A 22842-nucleotide genomic window follows, 5' to 3' on the forward strand; every position below is an offset into this window, starting at 1 on the left:
CTAAATTGGTATTCATCATATGAATTTATTATCAATAGAATTTTGTTTGTACTTCTTCAGGGTGAAGCCATGCCTATTTTGGGATCATTTCTACGTAAGAACCAAAGAGCCTTAAAGCTGAGTACGCTTACGTTGTTGGATACTCTGGTTCAGAATTACAGCAGTGCTCTTACTACCGATTTGCTAGACAAGGTTTGTATTATTCCTATCTGTATTGTAAATCGATGCTATTTCCTTGGTGAAATCATAGTTTGTTATAAGAACAGAAAAAATAATAGAAGAGTTTTTTCAGTTATCTTACACGCAAGCTTTACTTATAAACTTCTAAAGAAGTTATGGAATCTAATTATTCAGTTGTTGATGTTACATCGAATAATGGAGAACATCGGTAGGTTGAGGTTATTCTCAGCTCATTATTATAAGTATTTTGCCTTAATTGATAGATCACTTTGAAGAGATTCCACCTATTACAATATATTGCCCAGCGGTTCCTTTTGGTACGAGGTGTGAACAGTCCGAATTGCGAAAACTATACTGTCCCACTGAGTGTTCGGCACATGCATGTTTGAATGTCCTGAATACTTAGATGTCAGAGAACGTCATGGACTGCCCTGTATCCTTGCTCGTGTTTTGGGAGATGATCTAAGTGTTGTGGGACGGGTACTTGCTTTCATTTCATCTATAGATGCTGCTCACGTTCTCTGAGCTCTTTTATGTAATTCTTTTTTGCTGCTAACATTTTATTTTTCTTCTACTGTTTATTCCTTTTTTATATATTGTTATTGCTTTTAACGTATATTTATTCTTTTATCCTTTTTGATTCTTAATTAGCAGCGATTTTTATCTAGTAGCATTTTTTTAAAAATTTATCATTCTCTTGTTGCAGTCCATGTTGGAGCAGCCATATCTATCGTGACGGGAACATATAGCCTTGCTACTGACGTCCCCATCCCCCTGTTAATCATTCCCAGTGGTTCCCAACCGCTGTCTCATAAAATGTGCCATGAAATTTTACAGTTTAAAAAAAAAAAATACTTAACAAAACATTTAATTATTTGTTAAAATCAGTTTGAGAAAGATGAACGCCTCCTGCAGCAGCAACGATGTTCAGGACTACCTATAGTCACTATTTTATGAAAGATCATTCTTACACAATTACAATTTATATAATTAGTAGCTGAAATAGCTGTTCTCTTAAACTAGAGATAGAAATCACTGAACAGAGGAACTTTTTTTTTTTTTTTTTTTTTTCGCCAACTAACTGAACATATTGGCTTCATTAGACACTAAAAACGAGAGAGTTGCATCTAAATATAACAGGATCCCAGACACTGGTTCTAAAATCTGATTGTAACTGGTCAGAACGGACATGTTCTCTGCACAGAGAGAATAAGAAAAATACTGTATCTCCTTTCCTCTTAGGATACGTATTTCAGTGGAAGTGTAATGATAAAAAAACAAGAAATACCCTAGTTTTGACATAAATTTTGAAACATACTATTCCCCTAAAATACGCCCTTTAATCGAATTGATATCGTTAAGAAAAAGCTTCAGGTGGATACTAATTATATTTGAGTAGTCATTTTAGATGGGTCAGCTGTTTTCCCGTCCCCAAGAACTATGAATTCTACCCTAATCTTAAGTTATTTTTGTCATTTTTTTATTCATCCCCCCTTCCCGCTCTGCCGATGGGGTTGAATTTGGACTTAACCGGCATGGGGGGCGTCACTATTCATTTCAGCTACTCCGAAAACTATGTATTGCCCACTAATATTAGTCATTTTGGATTATTTTTACATGTCATTCTTCGGGCGTCTTACTCCAACAGTATTTTTTCCCAGATTGTAACTTATGTCTACTAAGTTTGGTTGAAATTGCTCCAGGAGTTCCAGAGTTACACATTCATACACACATTCAAATATAAGGATTGCTGGAAAAGTTTGTGCGAGCTACAGTCCACAGTGGCGATAGTGTTTTGATATAAAATTCGGAACAAGAGCTCTTTCTATGTTTAAATTATCTTTTTTAAAGCCTATTCGTTTATTTTTAACAACAGTTTAAAGAAGTACTTCAGAAAGCGGTCTTCGGAATGCATCAACAGCTGCTTCAGGCGACATAAATCGCTCACCTTGAAACTTATTCTCAATGTGTGGAAACAAAAAGTAGTCATTGGGTGTTAAATCAAGCGAATATGGACAATGAGACATTAATTCGATATTTTTACTGAGAAAACTCAGCAATTTTGTATGCTAAATCGGAACTGATGTAATAGCGAAGAAAGTTGTGACAATTCGGGTTTGTTTTGTGCAGTTCGTTGATCACCTCTGGCAAACAAATTGTTGACTACCACTCAACATTTACAGCCCTTTGATCTTCTAAAGCTGTGGTTGTCATATGTCCGCTTGCTTGACAGCACTCCTCGAATGAAAACTATTGTTGGTTTCGGCTCACATTGAAACACCAAAACAGTATATTGCTATTTAATTTTGCGTTCGTGTGAATAGGACCAAGTTTCATCCCCTGTAACGATGTAGTACACCAAATTTTACTTACCTCGATTGATGTTTTTTTTTTTTTCTTCTTTTTTTTCTCTCTCTTTTTTTTAACTTCGGTCAAGTTGTATAGGATCGAACGGTTTGAAAGTTTTCATAGGTTCAGATGACCATGCAGAATCGTATGTATTGCTTTTATGTCAATGTGCAAGGATTCCTGAATCCCACAGTATAGCATATCCCGATCTCTCTATCATTTCGCGGACAGCATCAACATTATTGGTAACAGAAGACTGGATGGACGACCTTTAGTAATTTCATCACTGAGGAAAGTGCAACCACGCTGGAATTCGGAAAACCAATAGTACATGATCGTGTTGGACGGGGCCATGGTATTGTATTTTAGCAATGTGAAACCTTGTGCTACATTATTTTCAAAACTACTTGTGGTACTTTTGCATTTTTTTTTTTTTCTGGTGTGGAAACCATAATGCTTTTTTAGTTTTTACCGAAATACCCAAGAATTTGCGTGTGTTACCTATTTTTGTTGATAGGTTAAAAAATTACCAATTTCTTTACGATTCCCTAAATATTCCACTACTAGTGGCATCTGTAGCTGGAGTGAAGAAAACATTATAGTAATTATAAAATATTTATATTATGATAGAACAAATTTATTTACGGTTTGTTCCTTGTAAAAGTACTAACCGTTGGTTAGCGAAGTGATTTGTTTTTCCATTTGTAAACTTAAACAGAAAAGACAGTTATAGATTATAATAATAATAATTTAAAAAACCTCACCTTTGTTACTTGATGAAGACAAGAAATCGCAATCAATTTATGTATTTCAAGTATTTACCCGTGCTCATTATCAGAACAGAGGCAGAAAGGTTCAAAATAGAAAGGTAAAAATATATCAGGACGTAAAACAAGAACACATAAAATGCAAATTACTGATTTGAATATGAAACTTCACTAAATTAGTCTGCCATGTGAGTTCGTGTTGGACAACATTGTGTCCGTGGGATTTTTTTGATTTTCCGTTTCCTCCTCCATTAATTCCATTTATTCTTTTGTAATTATTCATTGTTATTAATTATATGTCTCCTTTAGCTTACAAGGCATAGTCCTGGGATATTAAAATAAATATTTTATTTTTAATCTCGTTTGCTATATTATTAGTGCTTGAAAATATTTTACTATATATCACCAGTGATTCTACGTAACTCAGTGAAGTCGAGTTACGAAGGAAACTCACGTGAACTTACAGTACCCCGAACTCAAGACCTGTGGACTCACAAATCACTGAAACTGTTCCGTGGGTTTTCTCATGGTTTTCCCGTTTCCCCGATATTCTCATTCTACCAATTACTTCACAATCATTCATTTCCGTTAATCATCTGTCCCCTTTAGTGTACAGGGAATAAACGTTTAACGTAAACCTAGAAATTTTTATTTATTTTCATCTTTTTATAAGTTTTTGTAGTATAATAAGTGTGTGAATTTGCGATTTCCTTCTGCAAATTTGTGCTTAGGTTCGTGTAACATAAAGAGATAAATGATTCTCATGGGTTAAGGAATAATAATCTTGATCGGGCCAGCTTGGCACAGGATAGGAGCGAGTAGTTGTCTTACATTCCTACATTGGTGAATCTTTACGTTTCATAGTTCATAGAGCTATTAGAAGTAATGTAAAGCTTAAATATTATTTTCTTTTTCAGGTTATAATGGAGCTTCCACCTCTTTTGAGTGAGTCAGACTTACACATAGCACAACTTACCTTGACGTTATTAACATCAATTGCCCAGGTTCACTCACCGGCATTGACTCGAGTCTCGGACGCTATATTACCGGAAATTCTAATTCTAGTGAAGTCTCCCTTATTACAAGGTAGGTACTAACGCCATGAACCCGGGGGGGGGGGGGGGGGGGGGGAAGGAAACCTTAGGAATTCCAAGGGAAAGTGGGAAGATAATAGAAAGCATAAACTTGTGGAGGCGATGAAAGATATTTTATCCCTGTGAATTTATACTGCACATTGATTACAAAATAGTTAATTAAAATAAGAAAAAAAAAGTACACATCTTCGAACATTACGTAATTTCGGAGAAAGTAAGGAAGCCTGTATCGTACTTTTCTTAATTTCGACGCTTAAGCCATGAGTAGTGGAAAATACGAAATGGATTATTGCAATAATAATAATCTATATATTAAAATGCCAGAGTTATATGTTGGTGGTCAAGAAAAGTTTAAATATTTGTGACCAATTCATTTTTACAATGAGATCTCAGAAACCACAAGCTCTAGAAACATATTGTTTTCACTAATCTATTTTAAACTTTGTGTAGACCTGTCAGCTCTTATTCAAAATTTTATACAAAGTACCGTTATTGTTCTAATCAACATTTATGGATCATTTTGAGGCAATAAGATTAACATTCTTGCCAGGCGAAGCTATAGCGAGGAAATGGAGAGAATATTCATGGTCATATCAAAATGATGCGCTGAGTAGATAGCACTGGTTCAGCTAGTATTAATAATAATAAATATGAGCTAAGTAAAATCAAGCCAGAGATAGACAGGAGCAGCAAATATAGCAAAAGCTTAAAATATATCAGCAAGTGATTTTAAGAGATAAAGGTTTCGTATCATCCTATGTACCATCTAAAATTAGTTTTCTTCAAAGTTCAGTCAAGCAGTTGTTGAAATAGTACTTTTAATCTGCCCTTTACTTGGATGACTTCGTTCCAGATTCCACCAATTTTTAGTTGCAAATCTTGTACCTCTTAGTCGTCTTTATTGGATCCAAGTTAATGGTCGAAATTACCGATATATCTTATCCGTGCGTTACTGAACATTAAATTTCATTTTGTTTATTCTACGTATATACATGTTTGAAAAAATATCCAATTTTCCAACCCTGTGTCCGTGTATTGGAACTTTGTGTAAATTTGGTACAGGGACTTAATAGCAACTGCAGCTTTTGTTCAGACTACAAATCACAAATGGCAGAATAGAGTCGGCCCATATTAATGCAATACAGAATAATGGAATTAGTACAATACAGTTAGAAATACTTCACAATTATATAGTCAAGATAGCTATACTTAGTTGATTAGATAGTTATTATTGAAGTTTTCCTGATAACAGTATTTAGATGAAATTTAAAATTTTATGCTTCTGAATCCTGGAATCCTTTTGAGTCATATTTACTTTCGTTACAATGGAAACATCCTGTGTAGTGTGATAGAAAAGAAGTCGTGGTATGTGCCATTCAAACGTGTCTCCTACGACACAAAATGTGTAAAAATAGTACGAGTCAATCATTAAATGTCGATACTGTTCGGTTAAAAGAGGGCAGTCTAGCTCTTCAAATTTCAGTCCTAAAAGTGTTTGATCTTTCACATGTTTAGTCAAATTGTATATCTGAGCAGGTAATCAGAAACCAATTTAATTGAAAATAATGGTCACGCGTGTCAGATTTCAAGAGTTGTTTAATTATAGCATAAGAGTACCTTTAAAATGAGCACAAACATAAGAAAATACCATCATTTTTGCTTTACAAGAGCAGTCCATAGTTAACTGTCATTAACAACACTGTACGCTGTCACAACGATATTCACACTATAAAGTAACTGCTAAAAGGAAACACAGAAGTTTTAAAAGTCAAAGAAGTACTCGAAACAGTTAATTGGTAGTCTCCTTCGCAGTAGCAAAATGGTATACAGATCAATGAAAACTTCCGGCATTTGCATCGATTCTCGGAACATATCCTCTTGCAACCTCATTTAACCAACTCCAAACAGGTCTCGGAAGCAATAGTGATCGTGGTCCACTGCGGTGTTATCTTGCCTTCATTTTCTTTCCAATCCCATGAAGTTGGTTGGGGAAGATCATGGAGCGGTTTCAAACATTGAGCACAAATCATAGAATGTTAAGATGCTCTGCGACATGTTGAATCAGTGCGTCTTGTGTGAGTGGTATTGATTCAATCGTTCCTCTTTTCTTTGTAAATAAATGCTTCCTTACTTCAATTACAGAATCTATAATCGATGACTTATCATATAGTAGCACAACGTACTTGTCTAATGATGGAATCGCGTCATCTATATTCCCGTAGGCCAGTGCAGTAAAAGCTCCAGTCACTTCTAGTACTATGTTCCAAATATACTATGCCTTTTTTTTTTCTCTTCCGTAAAATGATGTATCATATCCCGAACATGCATGGAACATCGGAAGTGCTTCCGCCTTTGGTGGTCCCAATGTCTGAAATTTCTCTCATGTTTATGTATCTGAAATAAAGAAATAGCACATGCTTTAGGCATTTGCATTACTTAAGTAAGCACGTGTACAGTGTCACTCGATTAGCAGTAAATAAAAGGATATTTCACGAAGGTGTATGTGAGTGCATTTAAGCACTTCCTGCAATACGGAAGTACTGGCGCGCCGGGAACAACAGCATGAGTGTTCCTATTTATAGACATTATATATATTTGCTTGGGAGTCCAAACAATTATTCGTGGATAATCTATATTTGTGGCAGTTACGGTACTCCATACCTAATCTTAATCATACAGTAAATAAGAAATTATCTGTGGATAATGTGAAATGTGTATACCGAAAGCTAATGCCGAGTCCAATATCAACTGAATACAGTTTCACCGATTCCACCCTTCGTGAAACCTTTATAACACCAAATCCTTCACTAAATGACATTGCGTACTTACCGAAAGCTTTGTCCAGCACCAAAGGCATCGAACATGTCCTTCAGTGCCAGTTTATAGAAAACACTGATAGCCAAAACCACAACATCTGTGTCCATTATTCGAATGAGCACCTTTCTATATCCACAAGAGACAACATCTGCAAGATGAAGCATCATTCGTGTGTTCGCTTCCTCGTAGTTGCAGGGTCTTGAAAGAATTAATGTTCGATCTAGTAGCCGTAGTCAGTGCAAACTCCCCTTTGGTGGTATAAACTTCTTTGTTCATTTGTCGGATCTCCATGAACTTTGGAATGATTAAACGAAAAAGTTGTCGCTAGGAACTGAAGAAAGTTCTTAGGAATTGGAGCGTTAGGTGGGACGCAATATTTCAAACTAATTCCTTTGATTCTTTTGTCATTTCTTGTACGGAGTTGGGAAAATATTCGTCCCATACCACATCTATTCGTTTCACTGTTGCAAGTTGTTTTCGGAAGTATTCAACAATATTACCGTCAATATATTCTTCAAAAGTTTTGGCTGCTCCTCGAGGAATAATATGAACAATACCTAGCTGCTCTGTCTACTTCAGGTCCTTGAAAAATTTCTTCCTTTTGGAGAAGTTCAAGGCATTTGAACAAACTAGATTTGTGACTCAGATGTATAGTCTCCTACTATCACTGACGAAGGGTGCAGCTCATTTTCATGCTTCAAGAATTCGTGCAAATCGCCTCATCTATATTGGCATGCAATGTAGAGACCACTAAAAAAAACACTGGTCATTTGTAAGACTTGTACACTTTTCAGCAAGACTTGTTCGTCTCTTCTGTTGGTTCTTGAATGTCTAAAACCTCTTGCATTTCAACAGATCAGTTATTTTTTTAATTTTGTTCTTCAGCCTCTCTTCAACAAATCTTGTGAATTGCGATTGTCCTTCTCTTTCCATCATTTCAAGGGTGTCAGCTGCTTCAGATTGTGCTATTATTTTGTTATCGAACCGGTAAAACGCTCCTGTTGTTTCCAGAAAAAGGATTACCATCATACTCGAAAGTCATTATTAACGAATGAACATGTTTCTGAAATTTTTCATTAAATGTTGTATATGTTTCATGATGTTTAGTATCATCTTCTCCGCATTTAAAAGTGAAGTCCACGTGTTCAATGTATTGACATATTTCTGGGAATGCTAAAAGAAATCTCCGTAATGTTTCCGAACTTTCCTTCAGCCCAATAATTCTCCCGTCACCTTTCAGCGTGGCATTAATTTGCTCGTGAGCTTGGTCGAGAGCCATCGCTGAAAAAGATCGACGACTTTTTCGTACAACAAAAGCACTTCGTTTGAAAGCTTCCATCACGTCGGGATCCAAAGTACCAAGTAAGACCAGGTCACAAATATGAAATTGTAAGCCACCGAGCGTAACTTACGTGGTCCAATGAAAAGAACCTTGGAAGTATGTTGATAATAGACTTTACGTACAAATCGAAGTGTGCTTCACATATAGCTCGAACAGACTTGAGCACAGTTAACTCTAGTGGCAAAATATCTCAGAATCGGAACTTCGGCTGCATTTCACGGCGATGTTTCTTCCACATTTCGTCAACCAATGAGGAATACATCTACTTTAATCGGTTGTCTACTTACATACTATTAAAAACTTGAAACTCTTATGTCGGTAGGGGTCTTCCCTCCCAGCCATAACTAAAATGACGACCCTGAATCATGCATTTAAGAAACACCAAACAAGGATTTCAGCTTTGTGCGCTTAACAAATGGATGGGTATAGTGTGAAGTAAAAAATATGAGAAGTATAACTTTTTAGCAACAAAATGCAGATTTCACCCAAATTTTGGCTCGCCAGAATTTTCATTTTACTTATATTTGTGCTATTTTTAATGATATTCTTTTGCTACAATTAAACAACACTTAAAGTCTAACAGTAATAACTAGAGACCGGATGTTAGGCAAAATGCCTATTCTTTAATATTAAAGATATGATCAAAAATAACGTCTTAAAGTTTATATAGGGGGTTATAGTTTCGATTTAAGCCAATTTTATTTTGCCTATTTCGACCTTTACTGCCTAAATAATTGCTTTAGTGCCTAATGTTGCCTATTCTATGCATTTTCTTCAAAACAAGCCTTGATTGGGAAAATATATAATTTGTATAACATAAATAATACATACATATATACGTATATTACGTGTTTTTAAACACAAGCACGTGGTACGTTACAATATGTACACAGGGTGAACTTCAAAGATGTGCACATACTTCCGAGGTGATTAATGATATCAAAAGAAGACAAAAAGTCCTCCTGTATTTTGTCGAATTCAGTATCGTGTGCGAGTGATAGTGATGCCAACTTGCAATCGAAAATCGAATCTTGACAATTGGAATGGAACAGTTAGATGTGCACATACATTGGAAGGTGATTCGTGACATCAAAAGAAGACAAAAAGTCCTCTTGAATGTCACGAATCACCTCCCGAAGTGTGTGCACATCTTCCAGGTTCACCCAGTATATATGGAATGCATAACAAGTTTTGTTTTTATATATACAATAAAAGATGATGTTGACAAAGAAGTATGTTTCTATATTCTTTGAACATTATTTATGACTTGAATATATTTTTTAATTGTATTGATTGTTTATCTTTATTATTTCGAGCTACATTTTAGTGCCTATTTTTTAAATTTTTAGTGCCGATTTGCCTTCCTATTTTCTAGGTTTTTAGTGCCTAAACATCCGGTCTCTAGTAATAACATTATTTCAGTTTAATTGATTTCTGATTATCTACTTATATTTCGACAAAACATGTGAAGGATTAAACACTTTTTTAGAACTGAAATTTGAAGAGCTATCCTCGAATGTAGGCAATCTGCTATACAGACTGCCCTCTTTAAACCGAACAATGCCGATATTGTTTGTAGATTCAGTTAATGACTAAATCGTACCATTTTTACACATTTTGTGTCGTAGCGGATACGTGGGAATGTCAAATACCGAATCAAATGCAGCAAATAGTAATCCACTCCTATAGATGTGCAACCATGCCTGGCAAAACCACCCGCCAAGAATTTCAGCTTGGCTTCTCTTCGCAAATTGTTGTGTATGATCTGAAGAACATTTGTACGAAGTGTAACCTTTTAGTCATAAAATGCAGAGTTCACTAAAATTTTGGCTCTTAACCACCGGACTATAATTTTAATATATGTTTTAAATTAATTGTACAGTAACAAAAGCAATTAGTGTACAAATTCTTGATTTGAGATTAATGTGTTCTTTAATTGAACTTCCGTAGGAGCTGCATTGCAGTCGATGCTGGAGTTCTTTCAAGCTTTGGTCAAGGCTGGGTTGCCTGGTCTTGGGTACAGGGATCTTCTTACAATGTTGGTTTCACCGATCGCTCAAAGTTCAGCAGGTGCTGGAGTGCCTATGCCAGTGGTTCACAAACAGGTTTGCTTTCTTTTAGTTTTCGTATTTCTTTTTACTTTGTTTTCAAATGTTAGAAAGTAGACAGGTTTATTAGCGTTGCTGGTAAATGAATGAGAGCGTTATTCAGAGCTATAAACTAGGCAGTAAAAGTGTGTCTTAAAAATAAGTTTGTAAGGTCAGTATTTAAGGCTCTTTGAAAGATTCTTCGGCAGGGCGTGTTTTTTGCATTGCAATTTTTATGCATACATTTGGACGCCGTATTTACACGGAAATCCTAGAAAAATTTTAATTTTTCAACAATTGATTATGATGGTCCCTTGAAATTTAACTATGCCATTTGAGATATTTTCATGTCGCCCAGCGCAAATCATTTAGCAAACAATAAGAAGGAATTTGCGAAAGAATTGTAATTTTTGAACAATTATTTCGAGTGGTATGGCAAAAGTAAACCTGCACTAGAAATATTCCTAAATATGTGCTTAAAACACTCTGTCGAACTTGACATGAAAGGTAGTAACGTGTTTTAAACTTATTCGATGAATTGTAGCTACACATTCAATAAATGAGCTGACAAATACAGAAGATAACGTGCAGTTTGACAAGGCGGCAAAAAGTAGAAATGTAAAAAATATACGAATTTTATGGTAAATATAATTATATATTTCCAGAATAATACCTATTTCATTCGCGCATATAGGCTACAACTCATACGCCTAACCTTTGCAGAGATTTATAATATAATAGCAAAATAATAATAAATAAAAATTACTCAGTTAGGGCCAATGGCTTTAAAATTTTAAGTTTCTAAGTGAGAATTCACCTGTACTAAGTATACCACACAAAGAAATTTGTTTCGTGACCTAATGGGTAATGCGAGAGACTTGGGGGACTATTTCGATATGGGTTGTGTGAACGCAAAGCAATATTTACCATTTTGTTAGCGATCATGGTCGTAGCAGTTATAATGACTTCTCGCATTTCTTGCATGCAGAATTTTTTTTAACAATGCTTCCGAATGATCCCCTTAGACGTCGGTTAGCAAGCGAAGGAAATGAGTAATTTTCTTGGTTACACCCACCAGCTACCACGCAGCCAAAGAAATTGTGCTTGGAAACCATCCTTTGTATTGCTTCAATTGCAGCAAACTGTTACTTATTTCATTCATTCGTGTTTTAAACAAAAATGGTAACAAGTCGGTAATATTTACAGATAATAGTGAATTGTTTCGATGTTACTCCCCTAAAGTTGCACAAAAACAAGTATATTCACCGCACGAAAGTAACTATTAGGTAACTCTCGTAAACGTATTTGTATCATCTTGTTGAAATGTAAATTTGTATTACTAACCCAAGAACCATTTATTTATATCCACAACATTACGTTTAATTAGTCTCTTCAAGAACTCAAATGGATTTAATTTCATTGTATGACCATTCATTAATGTTTTATTTCGTTTTAATTATTTCTTCACGATTTCTCCAACACTGAGGGAAAACAGGAAAATTTGAGACAGCGTTACCATCTTATACAGCACAAAATTCTCAGCTTTTACAAAGTACCGAATATCTTGGTAAGTACTTGACTTATCAATCTTAAATAAACGTGATAATGCTCTTTATGACATACTGATTTACTCTATAAATTTTAAACCATACTGTACTACGGACCTTTTCCAAGTTATTGCACTATTTCCAAACTCAGCTTTTCTCTCTTTTGTGGAAACATTGTTAACGTGATCTTCATAAAATTGAAGTCTCTTAAAGAGTTCTTACAAGTATTTAAATTTAACACATGTTTAACGTTATTTCTCAAAAAGTATGCAACACTGATCTGGGAGTGTCATCTCTTTCGTTTTTGTTTTTATTGCTGGTTCGAATTATGAAATTAAATTTAGGTCATTCTATTTAAAGAAACATAACTTTATACTGGGTTGGCAACACTGTTCATCTGGTGATGTTACCCAATGTATGGATAGATGTCCCCCTTTCTATAGTTGCTTTGTGCAAAGTTTCTCTTCTCTCCCTCTCTTGGTTCCTCTGTTATAAAGGTGGGACATTATAAATGGTACACCCGGTGTTTATATATATATGCTATCAAACTGATGTTGCAGTAACTATCGATAGAAAGAGATTTCTAGTTTAAAGTCCTTGTTTTTTGTCAGTTTCGAAGTCACTTATTGGGTCAGTATTTTCATATTTATAAAGTCTTTAATTTTGATTTCAAAACTACTTTGCTTTCCTGATTATTTTGAAGTAACAGACCTTAAAGTTACCAAATAAGGGCATTTTTCTGAATAACAATTGTTATTAAGATCACAGATAAACAAGATCGTTTGAAAAAAACTATTATTATTAAAGTTTTTGTTTTCAGAGTCAGTTTATTATTTCTATGAGGAAAATCAATTTAAATTTTTCATTTCTACATATCTTCCCAAAAATTAACATTTAATTTCATAATATGGTGAAACTATTATGGAAGTACTATATTCCTCATAAGAGGTAGCTTTAATTTAGCTTAGAAGGAAGCTTGTACCTTAAATCTTCACCAAATATCGTAAAAAATTGGTGGATTACAGACAGCCTAAGAATAGAATAAAAGTTAGATTCGCGTGTTGTTTTTTCTACTTAGACATCAACTTCCAATATTTCATTTGCTGAGACTTTTGCGAACTTCTTTGGGCAATGCAGTTTCAAATAATACGTGCTTGTGAATTTCTGACATTTTATTTTACTATTTTAAATTGCTAAATTCCACACAAAATCTGTAAAAATATTCAAGGTATTTGTTTTAAAAAAACATGCAGCTCTAAGGTAAAATAGTTTCCCTGATCTTATCATGAGTTTAACTTAAGATACTTTATTTTACTACTACTACTACTACTACTACTAATAATAATAATAATAAATGAAATACTTTGATTTCTCGTGATGGAGAATAATAGATCATAGTGCTTTTTGATTTATATCAATTTTAACTTGTGCTTTATTGTAGTTTTCTCTCGTAAATTTGTGGAAAACAGAGACTTCATCAGTTTCTCCTTCTTTCAAATGTAATTATTAAATTCAAATCATAAAAATATTGACAAAATATTACTTCCTTTAGTAGGGCATTACAATGTACACAACAACAAAATCAGGGACGATGAGCCCCACGTTGCTGTATAGTTAATGTACGCATCTTCTGCCGGAAGACACAGTTTTTATTTTCGGCATGAGCTCATGTTCGGATTCCACGTTAAACTGTAGGTCACTTGTCTCATGTAGCCTCGTTTCTAAAAGGTACGCTGAACTTGAAGAATGCAGCACAACAAAAAGCAGGAAGCATGGTTGTTCAGTTTTAGAGCACTTACCTCTAGTGGTATAGGTCGGTCATTTAAACCAGGTCAAGTGAATAATGTGGTGGATAGCATGTGTCAGTAGTTTTCTCTTAATTGTCCCGCTTCCTTCCGCATTATTGTATCATGAATTCTTTCATAATCACACTACATTTTTCGTTAATCATCCCTCTCCTTTGGCCTAAAGGGCACATGATCGCGGTACATGGGATATAAAATTCGTTTTTCATGTAATTGCATTACAACAAGAAAAACAATACAGTTGGCAATAGTGAAAACTCATCATCATTTATCGTTGCGTCTTCCATAAATTTCACTACAGATTTTGCAACATAGAATAGTTCATCTCTAAACATCTGTACCCATCTTTTTTCAACTCATTTATATATATATATATATATATATATATATATATATATATATATATATATATATATATATATCGCTCCTTGTGAAGATAGTTGACTATAGCCAAAAAATATTCTTTATTAATCGGTAACACATATAATATGAAGGAAAGTTCGCATTAACGCTTTATGTAAATTTTGATAGTAATGTTACTTGTTGATAAAACTTTTGGAAATAGTGTATATTTATAGAAATTATGTTCCTGATATTTATAGACAATACGTTCCTTTTCAGGCGTATCATTCCTTAGCCAAATGTGTAGCAGCTCTTACAATTACATGGAGACAAGAGGCTCTGGCTGTTGTGGAACAGTTTCTAAAAGACGTACAGAACCCACGAAGCGACGCTCAGCATATTTTTGCTTTGCTTATCATAGGGGAAATAGGCAGGCATATGTAAGTAATTTATCTGTTGGTAAATTTATGACTTCTTGGGTAGAAAACAACACAAAATAAACTTTTATGCCGGAAAAGATTCTGTGAGGTCAGTATGTAAGAACACAGCACTATTTTCGTAAGAAATTATCTTTATATTCGTGTTCGAAAGTGGAATGATAAAATACCCTTAAGACTTCCCTCGTGTAGCACGAGTTTTTAAGGTAATTTTGTATATGTAATTAATGATTAATGAATCGTGATTGAACGAATTGGTAAGCGATAATAAACACCATTTCCTAATAAATTTTCCATATACAAAAGTCACTCGATTAGATATTGTATCATTTCAAGGGGAGGAGTGTTAGTGTATATTAATAATAAATGTGCTAGCAAAGCCCGGAGTGACCTCGTACGTGAGCATGAAGTTGTTTGTACCGAGGTAGTCTGGCCAAAATACAGATTTATTTGTCGAGTATTTTTACAGACTCTCGATATCTACATAAAGCGTGTCACGAATCACTTCTAGATGCCCAGTCACAAGGTTACAAACTCGTTCTTTTCGGTGGATATAACGGCCGATCAACAATAAACATGGGATAACATCAAATATAAATGATGCTTTCTTTATGGAATATTTTATTCACGGACTCGATTTGCTAGACTATAACATGCGTAATAAACATAAAAAACAACTTAGATTATATCATCTGAAATTTCCTCCCAGAGAATGTCGTCCCATTTAAAAATTTGTTTATTTCAGATCACGAGTCTCTTTAGCTGACCTTCTAACTTTCCCATCTTGTCCTTCCGCAACATTATAGATAGAGCAGTCTACCGCCACTTATTCACTCGCCACCAATGACAACCTGCGGCTTTTGATGGATCGGCACCGCTGAATGCATTCGGCCCTTATTTCCTCGACCATTAAACTGTTGAGTCGTACACGATGAACCTTCAAGATTTGTCCCCCAGTCTTTGTATTCACTTGGAGCGAGTAACCTCGATTGCTCAGGGAGTGAGATATGTCTACTGCATGGCCGGATCTGGGTCCTCAGCTTACCAGTTTATTCTACTGGTCGAGTCCTTCTAGCGAGTCAGTTCCTTCCATGCTCTGCAGGGATGGTGCCCGAGATTTATAAAGCAAGTTCACCCTCAGCAAGTGCAACCACTTGTTATTTAATCCCACAGTTTGTCCTCAACCCGGCAGAGTCTAATCCAATTCGGTATTCTCAGACGAACCCGGAGGGACTTGATCGTTCCCGGCTCTGCCTACGTCTGTCATCCAATGGATACCGTCTCCTTTGTAAATTTACCGCGAACACGTCGAAATACTGTGTATTTCATCCTTGATTCAATAGTAAGTGTCAGGTCACCATTTGGGTTTGAGATTGGCCCATTTTCCTGCACAGGTCCCTCCCTTCCGCTGGGGTGGGAAACCGTTATCTAGATTCTTGGGATGGGCACCTTTCCCCAGTTGCCGTTGGGTCTACAACTAATAGGTTAGCCTTGTTCTTCCCGGTAGGATCGTCCAAGCAGTCCGGGACTTCCTATGTATTGAGGTATTACGTACACGTTGAGATATTTGGTCTCTTCCCAGACCCAATGGTAAGTGTAGGTCACCATTTGGGAGAAGAACCGCAGCTCAAAAAGAATATTTGTAACTAGAGGAAGTCTCCGTGGGGTGAAATTTGTAGAGTCGTGGACTTTGTACTAGAAGGAACACCGATGTTATCCATGGAACAGTAGAATACTTTGTACCGATAAAAATATATATATATATATATATATCAGCGAATCTTTCACCATGGTACGACGAAGAGACTCGCTTCACTTTGCAGAGTAAAATAAAGGGCTTGCGAACTGTGGCGTGCATTTCCAAATGAACATAATAGGTTTTTAGGTTTAAATCCTTAAATTATATTTCAAACAGTTCAGGCACCAACATTAACAACCTTAAATACTTCTTGTCTCTTATTAGGTTTAGGTCTAAAACTACTACTATGCCTCTTGTGATGAACATTGCCGACTGAAGAGCAGAAGACGACGAAAGAATAGATTCTTCCAATGATTTTTTTAACGAATAATCCAATGCAAGTGCACCACCCGCTTTCTCTTCGTGTTCAGTCTGTTCGCCCATTCACGTTATCACTCCTATTTTCTGGGGGTTATCACTACTATTTCCTCCCTCACTTGAAAGAGCTTCAGGCCCTGACTGGGTAATCTTGATGTTTCTGCGATCCACAACATCTATTATTTCTTTTCCGCCTTCGCTTATTTTTAACAGATGTTTCAGAGAAGGCGAAACGAGGTCAACTTAAAATATATGATAATTGCTTCAGCAATTTAATGTAGCAAAATGTTTAGAAGTCCTCCATACGTGAGACCAAAATCTGAATACTAATTATGAACAACGTTAAAAATTATGAATGAAGATGGAGAGAAACAAGAATGAGAAGATGCAATTTTTTTTTTTTTTTTTTTTTTTTTTTTTTTTAAACAAGAAAGATTATTAGGTGTTTTTATCTAATAGACTTTTAGTTACCTAACCCAAAAGTGCTTTTTTCATTCTCTACTGAAATAATACTCATGAATGTTGAAAGCTTTCAACAAGTTGAAACTAACAGGGAATAAATCAGCAAAATTCTTTTAATAAATTAAGATTCGCCGACTTTAATTATCTGTTGATCTTTAATATCTGTTGATGCTAATTCTATTACGGAACGATGATTTGTTGTTTAATTTACATAAAAATTATTGGCAAACACACTTTGTTTAGTGCGTTGAAGATTGTTTTGATTAAAACCACTAGAGAATTGATGAAATGGGAATACTAGATGTCGAAAATTCTTGTTTTCCTGTTGACCCTGTCATTCAAATATTATATAACTTGTTTTTGAGTCTGTTGTTATATGTCAAGTGTTCTACTGGGCAGATTTGGTTGAGAAATGATTTGGAATTTAGGTTAAGTGCGTATGGGGAATTTGAATATTGTAAGTATTAATTGTAGTGATGACTTTGTGTGGCTAGTATTCATAGTTTGTTGATGTGGGTAGTTTCCTCATAGAAAGTGAGTGTTTATAAGAATCAGACCATTTCATATTAGGTAAAGGTCTGGCCCTGTGCAATATTTAGAACCTTTTGTGCCTACGACGTAATTTAATTTCAATAAAGAACTAGAGATAATTACTCTTCCAGTTATTAAATTAAACTCAGGAATGGGTGTAAATATTTAATAGTGCCGAAATTGTCAGTGGGAACCCCACCTTCTTCAGCTACTCATTTATTTACACAAATACACACTGGTGTTTTAGTGTGCCTCCATTATACAAAGACAGGATAAAAAGAAAGTTTTACGTTCTCCGGCTTTGTCTTGTAGGCTAAAGGAGACAGATGATCAGTGAATGATTTGGGAAGAAACGGGAGAACTCACAGAACTATATTGTCCACCACAAACTTATATGACCTGTGATCGAACCTTGGACCACTGGCACCTGTGCTAAGCGCTCTGGCTCTGAATCACCATCCTCCAGTTGCTTGTATGTATTTGCTAATTTACAGCTAGGTTTCTGGTTTGCGTTTTTGTTTTATAGTGGAGGTTCCAAGTTCGAATGTGGCCGGCTATCCTGATGGTTTTTTTCAGTGGTGGTGTGTTTTCCTCAGTTCCACCAAGTGAATGTTGAGATAGTATCTTTCATTAGACCATGCCATACTACATTTCACTTCCTTTCCTATTAAGTGTGGTTGTTATTGAATAATTCGAGTGAAGAATAATCGTATCTGAAACTTGATTAAATAAAAAGAATTAATGAAACTTTTTCCGTGTGAAGATATAAAAGCTGATTTCTTTTGTTTTATTTTACAGTGACCTCAGTTCAATAAGCTCATTGAAACAGGTAATTTTGAACTCATTTTCGCCTCCCTCTGAGGAGGTTAAGTCAGCAGCGTCTTATGCGCTTGGTAGCATTGCTGTGGGAAATCTTAACGAATATCTGCCTTTTGTTCTCCAAGAGATCGAGTCGAAACCAAAGCGACAGTATTTGCTGTTGCATTCTCTGAAGGAGGTAAGAAAATGTAGTTAAACCATTTCCTACCGTACAATGTGAGGTCATACAAGTTAGAAATAATTATTATAATTTAATAAAACTGACTATTACGCGTGTATATTTGTAAAAAGTTTCAGAAACTAGTGTTCCTTCGTCAGTCACGATGACGGAAGAAAAATTAATGCCGAGACAAAACTCAAATTTCTGCTAGTCAAAATGAATTGCATAGATTTTACACCGTAGTCATCCGTAAGCTAAATATAATCAGTGTTCAAAAAGCTCTCATAACTAATTTGTCAAAAATTGGAAGACATAAATGATAATGTAACTGGGAAAGTGAATATTCAGGTGAACATTCATTGACCAGTAAACACACAAAATATAAATGCATGTTTTGTAAGCATTGATTATACTCTGTTATCGTATGATATGCACGAAGTTATAAAATTGGCATTTAATTTTGTCTAGTAATAACATGGGTTTTGGCGTTAGTTTTTCTCCGTATCGTGACCGACGAATGGACATTCCTGAAAATTTTCATAAGATAAATACACAGGCATAATAGAATCAGGTTAGTAATTACTTTTTCTTTATTACGTATTTTGAAACAATTTGTTGGAGTTGTTATAAATAACAGTGAAATAAAGCTTAATACCAAAATTTTACTATCGTTATTTTCTCTTCTTTATTTGGGGTAGAGTAATAGAGTTCGAGATTTGGATGTGAAACCCTAACTGTAGAATATTTGCTGCAGTCTTAATAAAATCAGCATCATCGATAACTTTAGAGTGACCTCATTCTGAATATGGATACTAGATTATCCAAGCACAACAGCTAGGTTGTAGTACAAGCCATGTAATGTAAATAAAGAGCACCGATTTCAAGAATAAGAGAATGTATGGCTGGTTCTGAGAAGCAGACTGGGTAGCGTCATGGTTAACGCATCGGGACGGCACACCGAAGATCCGGATTCGAGCCTTGGCCTAGTCATTCACTTTTTCACTTTGTATATCATTGAATCTACACCTAGAGAGAATTTGGTGTGTAAAAAGCCTGGTTGTTTCCTCTTTTTGGTAATATATCATGCTTAATAATGTTCTAAAAAAAATGACCTGTTTATTAGAAAACACTTGATTCATTTGAAACAGTAAACTTTAGATATTGCCAATAAATAGTAATGAAAATTAAGTATAGAACGATTTTACAGTACCCGTATACTGTATATCAATTTATTGTTACAAATTGAATATCTACCTTTTAAAATTGCAGATCATCACCTGCCAGTCATCGTCTTCAAGTGGTGTTCAGCTACTGCAACCGTTTGTACCAGCGATTTGGCAGCAGCTCTTCAGGCATTGTGAGTGTAACGAAGAAGGAACGAGAAATGTTGTAGCGGAATGTTTGGGAAAACTGACTCTTATCGATCCCGCGAATTTACTACCTCAATTGCAAGAATCTCTGAATTCTGAGTCAGCCCTTATTAGAACAACTGTAGTGACTGCTGTTAAATTTACTATTTCAGATCAGGTATGTGAACTTCAGTTCTTTGAAATGGTGAACAGGTATTTATTTATGTTACTGACGGTCTTTGTCCGAATTTTCAGTTATTTCGATAAACGTTAATGTTTTGTTCGTATATATTGTCATATTGAGTTCCTTTCAGATGGTAATTTGTAGTGTCTATAACATCGATATAGATGAACCAATTTGAACTAAGTTATATGTACAATTTAAAGGAACAAGAAGTATTTAAAGGAACAAAGAAGCTGTTACTAATTTTATCAACAGCATTAAAACTTAGTAATAAGAGAAGTTCAGTTGCATATTACGCAATGAATTTGGAAGTAAAATTCCTGTCTTTTAAGGCAAATAAGATGAACTTGTACCTACGCGGACAAAGTTTTTTTAAACATATGCAATACAGTCTTTATAAAATAATTACGGGATTATAAACGCTTGTCTTTGTCTTACGTGTTAAAACTAAGTAGTTCTTTGGTTTGTAGATTTTGTGAAGAAACTCATTTGATTTGTCCCCTTGAAAGTTTAGGTGGTTTTGTCATCAAGTTTGAATCCACTTGACTTCAACTAAAACTTATGGCGTCACGGTATAGGCCGGGCAGTGCGATAGCAAATCGAGTCGCGAAAGAAAGCACAGGGCGTTGTTTGGTTAATTGAAACTACATCGGTGATCACTGGAACATGGAGATTCCCACTAACAGTAAGAGTATTTATAAGTAGCTGAAACAATCTAAAGGAACAAGAAGTATCTTGAAAGAAAACTCGCCCGGAAGGCTGGGAAACTCTGCAACGAATCAGTGTCGTCTGTGGGAAGTTCTAACAGATCCTTGAAACGTCCAAGTTTGAAACTTGGGATCCCGCCATGCAATATACACAAAATGGGACGCAAGAGACAGAAATTGCTTACAAAATTGCTCATCTTAAATAGCTAATGACGAACACAATCGCATCCATCCCATTAGAAATGCTGACACGAACATGGCAGGAGATCTGGGCATCCGCAGTAATACCAGAAATCAATGTTTCTCGTGTGAACTGTATGATGAATGTATGAAACTTCTAATACCTTGTGTGCACACAAAAGTTTCAAATAAGTGACGATGGTGTATCTGCTCTCATGGTTATGATTCAGAGGAAGATTCAGAGTTTGCGAAATTTGAGTGAGATCACATCGTGAAAAACATGAATATTGTACGACTAACGAAGAACAGCATCACGGAAATAATACTTGCAAACACAAAGAAACTGACATCTTTTTAAAGCAGTTAAGTCCATGGCGTGTTTCTCGAAAGCAACGAGTGTGGGAATGCTGGTTCAGGACATTTCCACAAATATCTCAATATGGAGGTGACTAGTTATAAAAATAAGTAACAATTTCAAGTTATTTTCTGCTTCATCTTAAAATATAGCAGCTTTGTTTATAGGAAGTAACGTGCATATAACTGTATAAGACAATTACTCCTGTGTGTATTAATGCAGAGAATATTCGATATCCAATGACAATGCTGTTTGTTATCGTGTGATAATAATTGATGGTAATACTAATACAAATAGATAATTTACAGATGGTAATCAGAATAATGAAAATACCTGAAGAAAATGCAACTTAGCTGCTTAATACGGCATAGCCTGCAGAACAGTTCTGATTCATTGTAAAATGGAGGCATATAAGTCATGAGTGTTTTTCAAACAATAATGTTGAGATCCGAGGACTGGGCAGGCCAGGGATGATGATGTAGCTGATCATGATATCCATGAAACTACACCTAAACAACTCCAGTAGTGTGGATATGCACATTATTATCTTGGAAAATTGTATCTTTACCGAAACAACATTTGGACCTATAATGTAGGGGGTCATTTAAGTGGCTACATGCTCATTGACAGGTGTGCAACCTATGAGTGTACGAGTATATGAATACTAGGAAGTAGAGGCCCATAGCTGCCACTACATTTCACAATAGGGAGGAGAAAGTTCGAAACATAAGTTTCTGTGGGCTTCTGCTATACATAAACACGATTCTGTTGGAAATAAGGTGAAAGAGGATTTATCAGACCATATTACGCGTTTCTAGTCATTGAAGGTCTAGTATTCTCTGCACTATTTTCTTCGCACTAGAGTGTTGGTGGTTGTAATCAGCAGTTTGGAAATTCCAACACAATCACGGTTGTTCAGGTTATATAATTCACAACAGGCTGTGATTATTGCAGTATTCTGTTTCAGGATTGAGTTTGTGGAAGGCTCCATTTACGTAACCTTTTCTCTGAGAATTGTGGACGAACTGAGAAAGTGCATATCGGTAGCAGTAACAACAAACATGCTTGCTCAAGTATCGGGTGATTTTAGTTATCGAGTGGATGTATACTGTGCATTCAAAAGTTGAACATTTTAAGCATTTGTGAAAATTGTATAAGTAAAACCTTACATTTAGACTTACATTTTATATTTTTCTCTACGATTCTTTATTCGTTTTAAAAATATAGCCTTTTGAAATCAGTCGAATTTTTTTTATACATCCTGTATTTTTA

The 22842-nt window shown here is 35.3% G+C and overlaps 1 protein-coding gene across 1 annotated transcript in view; it reads left to right on the plus strand.

The window, feature by feature from the left end:
• Positions 1-22842, plus strand: part of Cand1 (Cullin-associated and neddylation-dissociated 1) — a 126335-nt gene that overhangs the window by 80420 nt on the left and 23073 nt on the right. The window contains exons 14-19 of the mRNA XM_081755659.1: positions 61-192; positions 4214-4382; positions 10500-10654; positions 14610-14770; positions 18615-18813; positions 20065-20322. Coding sequence (XP_081611785.1) covers positions 61-192; positions 4214-4382; positions 10500-10654; positions 14610-14770; positions 18615-18813; positions 20065-20322 — 1074 coding nt within the window. The remainder of the gene's footprint in view (positions 1-60; positions 193-4213; positions 4383-10499; positions 10655-14609; positions 14771-18614; positions 18814-20064; positions 20323-22842) is intronic.

Source organism: Thermobia domestica, chromosome 4 (assembly GCF_964235325.1).
Source record: "Thermobia domestica chromosome 4, izTheDome1.hap1.1, whole genome shotgun sequence".
Classification (NCBI taxonomy): Eukaryota; Metazoa; Arthropoda; class Insecta; order Zygentoma; family Lepismatidae; genus Thermobia; species Thermobia domestica.